The sequence below is a fragment of the Pogonomyrmex barbatus genome, unplaced genomic scaffold (assembly GCF_055798465.1).
Source record: "Pogonomyrmex barbatus isolate J1 unplaced genomic scaffold, ASM5579846v1 scaffold2, whole genome shotgun sequence".
In the NCBI taxonomy this organism is placed as follows: Eukaryota; Metazoa; Arthropoda; class Insecta; order Hymenoptera; family Formicidae; genus Pogonomyrmex; species Pogonomyrmex barbatus.
The window spans coordinates 22,402,721-22,413,327 of NW_028297116.1; the positions used below are offsets into that span (position 1 = coordinate 22,402,721).

The window sequence follows — 10,607 nt, forward strand, 5'->3', positions numbered from 1 at the left end:
ATTATTCATCTTTGAATAAATACTGAGTAATTTTTATAAACATATATCAAAAAAGGTTGACATAAAAAATCATTTACAATTTTAGATTGATCACATGTTTTGTATAAAAAAATATATTATTTAAAAATATTAATTTTTACCTTCATATTTTTACCTTCAAATTAAAGCTCAATCTAGCAAATTATAATGACACCTATACGTATAAAGTTAACTTGCAATTTCTTCGTTATTTTCCGTGACAAAATTATGTTAAATTATAAAACTGCGTATCGTGATTGAATGTAAATGAAAAATGTTTTCGCGTAATTATTAGAAAGGTTGCATATATAAAATATAGTATAGATTACATAATATATAAACGAAAAATTAAATATCTCATGTAATGTCGAATATTTGGCTTACTTCAAAATACTTTGAAGTTTTTTTATCAAACATGCGATACGTATGTCAATTATTTTTATCTTATTTTTTATTTTACAGATATTTTACAGATTATTACGGGTCAGTTTCACAATTTTTACTAAACTTTAATGATGATCGGTTTACTTAAATGACCGGTTATTCCATTGGAATTGATCGCATTTGTTATTAAGCGGAATATACCAGAATTGATTAATTATTATTGACATTTAACCGGCCAAAGATAATAAAAATAGATTTAAACAGATAATAAAAATAGATAATAAAAATAGATTTAACCGAAGATTGTAAAACTGACTCTAAGACCAGTATTCAATGATTTTCTAAACTAAACACAGATTTTAAAACAATAACGATACAAGCAAATTTTTCAATATAAAATCAATTTTACACCGAATATGTTTAAGTTGTTGAAATAAATCATATTGTTATGATATTATTTTTTGGAATATTTATTTAATATAAAACTATACATACATTTTGCTCTTTGTTTTACGAATTTTCTTCAATATTTATGGTAATCAATTTCATCAGTAGATCTGGCATTTATCTTGCTGCTTTGTGTGTATAATTTTTTTTTTTAAGTATGTATGAATTTATTAAGCTGTTGTCTGCAGCCAATCTATTGTAAAATAAAATATTTTTAATTGTCACAAAATCTCTTAGACAATAGAATATGTTTGTCGAATTTAATTATGTGCCACGACATATTTGTGCATGCGCAATGCGCATAAGCTGCTCTGAGCGGAATGTAGAATTCAATATTAGAGAGGTATGCTTTAATTGATCATTTACCCAGTTTGACGCTGAAGTATTTCAAGAAATTAATATTCGGTGGAAAAGTATATGTCAATGATACCGTCCATTTCTCGAAATTTTCTATTAAAATTGTTTTCCGCTCATTAAGATAATTTATTGTAACTTCAGGAACAGAATACTGCTTTTCTTTTAGCCAAGGGATCCATCATATCTTTTACATTAATTTTTCTGGAATCATTTGTTTCTAACTCATATATAGATTGAATATCAGTCGAAAAATCAAATTCAAATTGCCTGTCTTTATAATATTTATGTTTAATAATAAATACTATTAATTGTATTTTACAGTATTTGCTTTACATAATTACATAATTACATAATTTTTATAATTATCAGACACATGGTAATGACTCGTCAAGTCAAATTCACATGCAGCTAGGCTTGTGTGAAATAGCGTTGGAATATACATGGCTTTATTGATTAAACAATACTAGGAATATAACTCAGCCGTGAGTTCTGAGTTCTAATAATCTCAGATGCGGATGCTAAATGCCGGCCCAATCCAATGCGACATTATTCTTTTTATGCTTTTTATGTAAAATACTGGCACAATCAGCATGAGACTAGTTCTTGAAATTTATATTAAATTTTTCAACCGATTACGAATTGTCATCAACCTTTTGAATTGAAAATTTAAAAGTTTTATTTAGTTTTATTAGTAGCCAATGCTACTTAAGCTTCTTTTCAGTTCTCTTAAATCATTAATTTTATATTTATAATAATATGCAAATTTTTTTTTAAATTATCTTTTATAGCATTTATAGCATTTTCGAGGAATTGATAAAACTCTAATTATTATATATTGCCACAATTATGTATTATTATAGAAAACATATATAATACAAATATCAAACATTAATAATAGAAAATGTAGTGTTCAAAAGTGTTTATGGAAATAGATTATTGTAATCTTTATGATCAGTTATTATTATATGTTTATGTCTTATATAGTTTATAAAAGATATGTTGTGTTTATATTATTCATATTATTTGTTACTAATATCCTTTATAAATACCAAAGCACTTTACCACATACATTTGCTCTCATAGTTATCATTTGGCAGTGAACTGTCGGAGCAGAAAGATCGTGATTCTAAGAATTCAAGCCTATCATGAATAATTTCTAATGATAAATATAATTTTTAACTAAAAATATTATAAAATATTTAAAATACCTATACCATACTAACTACATCAGTATAAATTTAATTTTAAAATAAAATAATAAATTATTCAACTTAATTTAATATTACTTAATTCAATATTATAATCTTCATGATTGACCGATCATTATTATATGTTTAAAGCCAATCAGCGATATATATATTTATACTTCATACTTCTTACTTATTATTTTACTTATTATTTCACTTATGATCTCATATAATTATGAATGTTTATTGTCAAATTTGTTTTATTTTTCAGCAAACTGTTAGAGCGAAAAGGTTGTGATTTTGTAAGAGTACACTATAAATTTTTTGTAACGATAAATACAATTTAAACTAATAATATTTTATGCACATAAATATTTTAAAAATTTATTAGCACATATAATTACAATTTATAAATTTATACACATATTTATACATACATATAGTATTTTATATTTAACAGCAATATAGTGATGCATGTCAAAACCGCGGTGAACAAATTTTTATTTGGCTGTAAATCTTTCAATAAGAAACTCTTGCTATTTTCGAGACTTTTAAGGAATCGAAATGATACAAGCTTTATATCAAAAACATATTTGTCTAAATTTTAAACATTCTTTTCTAGATAAATGCCAATGGAATTAATAAAAGTGTTATTATATGGAAATCTAATATTTAATCATGTCACGGCTTTTTTTAATTACATTGATGGAAATGTAAAAACAGAATATCTAAACTATAATAAAACTAATGATGGAACTATAGTTAATTCTCGTTTGCATGAATATGTAGTACCAAAACAATATACATTTTATATAGCGTTTGATATAGAAAATGATATCTTCCATGGAAACTGTGATTACACATTTATCATTAATAAAAATATATCAAATTTGCATGCAGTGAACTTTAATATGACTAATATAACATTAATTGAAATTTCCATATCTGGTAAACGTGAAATGAAACCACATAAGGTTTCATAGATTAATAAATTACAAATTGTTATTTTGGAATTTTCCTACCTTCTACAACCTGGTAAATATAGTTTGATCACAGCATATACTGGTGTCATAGCTAATGATGATGGAGGCATTGTTAAAATCCCATATAAAAATACGGAAGGATATGACAAGTGAATATACAGAGAGACTTATTATAATTACAATTTATAAACATCATAGAATATTTAAATTATAAAGTGAATCGATTAAGTACGTTTTTTAAAATTAATAATACGTACTTTATATAACATGTAATGAAAATTCGTTAAATGCAAAAGAAGCAGCGGTATGATATAACTTATAATATATGGAAGAAACTTAATATTAGATTATATTCAAAAATATTTGCTTAGATAATACAAATTCGCTGCAAAAATTATAAAAATTATAAAAAATTATACAAAATAAATTCTTTACTATTCTTTTAGAGAATATTTATAACAAAATATTAAATAAATTAATTACGCATTGTACACGAACAAAATTTCTTTATATCAGTTTACGTTTATTCAGCTATGTAGTTTATAAAATAAATATTGTACTCTAAATATTATGTTCTGAAATTGCAAAAAAAAAAGAATATTAATCATAACAGCAATTAATATAAAAGTGTGTGTTATATTGTTCCTTCTCAACTTTTTATGTTACAATAATTTCCTTTATACAATATCTATACAAATTAAAAATTTATTGTGTTAGGTTTATTGTGTTAGATAGCATTATTGTGTTAGATAGCAATTAATACAATCATTTAAATATGTTAGGTGGCTTATCGCAACGAATAACTCTGTTACTGGAATGCGACATTTATTTCCATGCTGGGACGAGCTAAGAATAAAAGCTAACTTTACCATTTATATTGTTGCATCACAACTATTACCGTCCTTTTACGAATTTACCACTTGTACGTACAATCCAGTATAAGAACAATAAAATGGCAACATTTTTCGGCACTACTCCTGAGATTCCCACTTATCGTATTGCGATTGTGCTACTCGATATTAATGACTATTCAAATATTACCTCCAAAAAAATTGATCTCAGATTGTAGGGCAGAAAACCGATAATACAAAATCAAACGTTTGCATTTGAACTAATTGAAAATGTCACAAATTATCATTAAGCATACATGGAAATTGCAAGAAGAAATTATAAGAAGAAATCATTATGTAATCGCAGGTTTAAAAAATGGCATGGATAAATTTGAATTTGTATTTCACAGGTAGTATATATAATTAAAAAAATAAATTTCTATACTTTTATGATAAAATAGTTACAAAAAAACTAAGAATTATGAGTAGTAAATAATATTATTTATAAAGCATGGTGCTACGCACATGGTTGTAATATGCATAATACATAATGACATTACTTATGAATGATTTTAGAGAAAAAGATATTGTCTATAATGAAATAATAGATCCTGTTCAGCGAAAAATGGAAATATCGCGTTTAATAGGACGTAAAGTGGTTGGTAAATTATTTGCCAAAGTTAATCCATCAACGTGGTCTTATATGTGGTTCAATGAGGGTGTTACCATGTTATTTGGAATATATGGCCAATAAGGTATTTTCTCATGTCTGTAATAATACATCACTAAAAACAGGCGATAAATTTACATTTAAATAACATATATAAGATGTGCAATTGTATTTCTTGAATACTACTGATATTATTTGATACAGCTAAACAATTTCGTTACAAAACTACTTGTTTTAAAATCTGTCTATTTAGAATATATTCTTATTCTTATAAATTGTTTAGTGAACTGAATCTAATTTTGATTTAATATAAATTATATAAATGATTACTTATTATAAATAATATTACTCGGATAAATATGTAATTATATAACACTATTTAACGTCTAGATTATGCCAGACATGCGTTTGTTGGATTTATTTGTGGTGCAAACTCAATAAGAATCTCTCCGTTTTGACGATCAACAGATTATAAGTTCTCTTACATCAAAAGTAAATAATATCTTTGAAAATAATACTTTTTTCCTTTTAATGCAAGAAGCTGCAAGATGGACTTGTGTTCTCGGCAGCGCCGAAAATGTAAAAAAGCGACTAAACTTAAATTACAACAGCATTTAACAAATTAGACGTAATTATTTTTATAACATGCTTTTATTGTCATATTTTTATAATATGCAATGTTTGGTATTTTTGAATAAAATATATATAAATATAAGTTAGAACTCTGTATTAAAACTTCTTAGGGTAATAAACTTTTATCATGGTGGAAGAAATGAACACATGGGCTATCGATGAGTGATGTTGATTATAATGAAATATTTAATAACTTGGACAAAATATTGAAAACAAAGGGTCTAAAGATATTGGAAATTCTGGCTTGCTCTAATAATATTTTTAATATTGCATTCACTTTTTCGAAGCTAGTAATATTAAAATCTTTTTATAAGTATTGTTTATTAATAATACAACAATAAAATATAATTGCGAATATGTTTGTTCTATTCTTATTCAGCATTCAAACGATGATTTACTATATAATTTTATATTAAATATTTTCAAATACATCAAACCCAAGTAATAATATATTTTTTAAAATATTTTTCATTCGTAATCACAAATATTTGTCATATTATTTTATTTTATATGATATATTTCGTTTTTCCAGACATATTCGTATAGTTGCAGCATTAATTAAATATCATAAATAATATGCTTGTTTCTTCGAAGCGGCATAATCAGGTAAATATTGTCAAACGCAATATTTTATTATATAGACATTGTTGTCTTTATATTTCTTTATTGAACTTCCAATTCTGCTTATTATGTTTTACATATCATTATATAAGAAATATGGCCAAAAACAAAATATTAAGTAAATAATATATTTACTGCATTGCCTATGCATTGTATTTAATCATAATCATATAATAAAATGTCAAAATTTGATCATAAACAACCTCTCTGTCGTATAATAAAAACGTTTTCCTAATATCATTGGATTAATATATTGTTTTTCAATGGATAAAATTTCCATTTTGCTTAAAATGGATTTTATACGACTTGACTAGTGAAAAATATGTTGATACAAACGTAAAATTTATTAATAAATCTGTTAAAATAGTTTTATCTTTTTAATAAATTATGCATTTATATCTTATACCCAATGAACAGAATGTCTAAAATTAATAAAAACGCATAAGATAACTTTAAGATATCTTTAAGAATTCTTTAAGAAACATTTTTAAGACATCTCATAAAGAAACTCTGAAAGATATCTTGAAATAATCTTATGCGTCAATTTTAAATATTCTGTTCACTGGATACAACGAGATTTATTGGACATAAGAGACTTTATTTGAGTTTATTAAAACATTTATTTAATATTTATTACAATTTATGTAAAACAAAACAACATTTATTTGTCACAAAAATTATTAACACATTATTTATTTAAAATTTATTACAGCATATGTTCAAAATGCCCTCTTCCCAATTCTATACAAAGCTGTGCCCGTCTAATTAAATTTCTTCCAGCATTTCGGATTATCTCGGAAGTAATAGAAGCAATTGCTTCTATAATTCATCCTTCTAATTCCTCCCGATTATTATTATTTTTCACTTTTCACTTTTCATTTTTCACGCATCGACATTTCACGTGAAATTTTTCACGTATAGCGATTATGTAACTTGGATGCATGGAAAGTAAAATCATGAAACATAGTTTCATAGGTTTTATAGCGAGACGGATTTATTTTATTAGTACAATATTATATACACGACAATCTAACGACAATCTATACGAAAGATATTGATTGATGATATTTTCAGGATATGTGATATATTTTGAACATTTGTGCTGCATGAGACGCTATATTAATTACATTTTCAGCAATTCTTTTATTAATATAATCGAATAAAGTCCTTATTGGATAATCGAAAGAATCATTTCTTACATAAGAATAATCGCCTTACAATAACTCTTATTTCAATTTCTTCAAGAAGACGAACTGCTTCTAAATTAATGAGATTATTTATATTATGTTGCATAATCCATTAAATCTGTAAAAATACATCAGCTCATCAGTGTTTATTAAGTTGATTGAATAGTAACTAAACTTGATTGAATGATTATAAAAATCCTTGAAAATCCTATTGAATAATTACAAAAAATTTTGTCTACAAAGTTTTGCAAATAAAATACACTAACTTCCAAAATTGTTTAAATGTATTGTAGAACAATCATCTTTAACTAATTTTAAGAAAATAAGTAATGAAAATAGCATTTCAGTATCAATCTAATACACTAACATAAAAAAATTATTATATAAAACTAAAAATACGATCTGTAATATTTAATAGATATACCGTTCACCGAATTTTCAAACAAAATTCATAACACTGATACAATTTGATCAATAATTTCAATAAATCATTATGATGGCAGATTGATAGACCCTAAATTTCATATGTGATAATCATTTTTGCATGGTCTGACTCACTCGATATCAAATATACGATATTTATTACATATGAATTAAATTATAAAAATTCGAAAATACAAATTGTCCGCCAAGTATGATATTCTAGTGACATCTGTGAAATATCGTATGCGATATTTTTCGAGAATAAGGACCCGTGATCGTGTTTATAAATCAACCGGCTTTTCGGTGAAATTATGTTTTGACGATCAAAAAGAAAGAAAAATAAATGATTAATCCTTTATCCTGATTTAATTAGAAACGAGCAACGAAACGCATTCTTCAAAGAATTTTGCAGTTAGCGGTTGAGATAAAAGTAAAGGTTATGGAAAGCAGTGAGTAAACAACAATCGCATTTAGCAAATTATGACAATTTATGATGTTTTGTAACGTTTAAAAGTTTTTCTTGTAGAAGTAGAATTATTTCTTTAGATCTAAAAATATAATTCAATCTAATTAGAAAGTCATAAATGATTGTATTTTGCAAAAAAACGATATAACATCAATATATATTTTTTTGCAGACGTAATTATAGAAGCTTGTGATAATGTGTTGTGTGATTAATAATTATGTAATTTATATAGTAAAAAATTAATTATAGATGTTTAATATTAGATGGTTTTTTAAGATATTAGAATATTTTAAGATTTTAATTAAGATTATTAAAAATTTAACATCTTGAATGTTATGTTTACAAAGACTTTAACTTCATTATTTGACTCCAATATTTGACGTTATTATTTTATTGTTATAGATGAAAATGCAGCACAAGAACAAATGCAAGTAGAGGAACAAGCACAAATAGAAGAACAAACTGGTGAGCTTCAACAAGAAGATGTATGTATCGTTTCCAATGATATTCAAAATAGCAAAGAGAGTCCAGCTTCAACTGGAAACTCAGAACAAGGTATATATTGTACATGTAATAGAATATAACATAAAAATAAAACTTTCCAGATGTACATAAATATATTTGTTTAACTAAATCATATTAAATCTTTAGCAGTAAATTTGAATGTCTCAGAGATGGACACTGGTCAAACATGTCCCATATGCATGGAACGATGGACTGATTCAGGTGAACATCGTTTGTGTTGTTTACGCTGTGGACATCTGTTTGGACACAGTTGCATTCTGAGATGGCTGCAACATTCCTGTGACAGTTCAAATCGTCGCTGTCCTCAATGCAATGTTAAAGCTAATGTAAAACATATTAGGACTCTATATGCAAAAGAACTGACAGCAGTCGACGCTAGCGAATATAATAAATTGAAAAAAGATTTGAATGACGCATTAGATGAAAAGAATCGTTTGCAGATGAACTTATTTCATACCAATGTTCGTTTAAAAGTATACGAGGAGCAAGTAACCTCCATGAAAAATCGTATTGCTGAACTAGAAAGTCAAAATCCAAAAATGAACATTGATGCTAGCCGAAGTTTCACCAATAAAAAATTTTATTTGGAACGATGTGTAGACATCAAGGAGGGTGGCCGAGTTCTAGATTATAATTCTTGGCATAAACTCGTAGTTTTTTCCCAAAAGTCAACAAATTCATTATTTAATGGATTTGGTATAAGGAAGCTGGACTGCGAATATCAAACTTTACGTCAATTTACTTTCTTACACTCTCAAGCTATAAGAGATATGACTTTCCATTTCACGCAACCAAACATTCTTCTTACGGTCGGCTTTGATAAATGCGCAAAGCTTGTGGATGTTCAAAATAATGTGGTAATGCACACATACCCGATGCAACTTCCACTTTGGAGTTGTTGCTGGGCAGGTGACAATCCGAATGTTTTCCTAACTGGCGCGCCAAATGGAACGATCTCTCAATTTGATATTAGACAAACCGGACAAGCTATTAATGTCTTTACGAGTAATGATCAATCACCAGTTGTATCAATGGCAACAGTCCCGCCGAATCCTAATAGTGGTATCTGTAAAGGTGGATTTATAGCATGCCGGTTCTATCTATGTAATGCGTACGAAATAAATGATGCAACGTATCTGCCCAAACAGATGTTTCTGGAAGGTCCTTTTGCCTCAATACGCTATGATAAAAAACATCATCATTGTCTTATCTCATCTCGTCCTAATGATAAAGGACAATTCGCGAAATACAAAGTATGTACAATCGAAAAAACGTGTCACGAAGATCAAGTAACATGTAACATTGTGCACACGTTCCAAGGTGGTAGTTCTCAACATGTTCTATCTCGACCACATTACTTATCCGCGAGAAATGATTCATTAGTCGCAGCACATATAGAATCGAACAATAATATATCATTATGGAGTGTAACAACTGGCCAACTCTTGCATAACCTTCCAGTATCAGATTCTATCATGGATTTATGTTCATTTGATTTTAACAATTCCTTATATTTAACGACTCTTTCTGCAAAAAAACTTAGACTATATAAAATGGACTATTAACATAAAAGTACAAAAAGATACCTCGCTATTTGCACATGCTCTGCCAAGTACAATAGTATTTCTTGACAGTATCTCCATATATGATATGACTGACTTATACACTCTTTTTTCTATATTGTGATGTGATCATATATTTATAATTTGATTAACAAAAACATGTTTAAAAAAATAAATATCTAAAATATTCATTTACGATAATTTATTATTCTTCTGTATGTTCTTATTTTTTTGTAGAATTCTACAGGTTGTAGGTTGGACATAATTTCATAACAAAACAGTTATTCAAATTAGCAATTTATTCAGAGCGATCT

General features: G+C 26.5%; 1 protein-coding gene across 3 annotated transcripts; it reads left to right on the forward strand.

The window, feature by feature from the left end:
• Positions 1–8,048: 8,048 nt before the first annotated feature.
• Rfwd3 (ring finger and WD repeat domain 3) lies at positions 8,049–10,488 on the forward strand. Of its 3 annotated transcripts, none has more exons than XM_011643586.3 (3): positions 8,049–8,189; positions 8,609–8,761; positions 8,858–10,488. In XM_011643586.3, the coding sequence occupies exons 1-3, from the start codon at positions 8,180–8,182 to the stop codon at positions 10,294–10,296; spliced, it is 1,602 nt and encodes a 533-aa protein (XP_011641888.1). In that variant the 5' UTR covers positions 8,049–8,179; the 3' UTR covers positions 10,297–10,488. The 3 variants fall into 3 exon arrangements, with proteins under 3 accessions (XP_011641888.1, XP_088933006.1, XP_011641890.1); XM_089076880.1 differs by having other exon boundaries at positions 8,861–10,488; XM_011643588.3 differs by having other exon boundaries at positions 8,879–10,488.
• Positions 10,489–10,607: the final 119 nt, after the last annotated feature.

Bases quoted from the DNA above. Each gene is read 5' to 3' on its own strand.
- Rfwd3 (XM_011643586.3), top strand. The intron at 8,762-8,857 runs GTATATATTGTA...TTAAATCTTTAG, and splicing joins AACTGGAAACTCAGAACAAG to CAGTAAATTTGAATGTCTCA.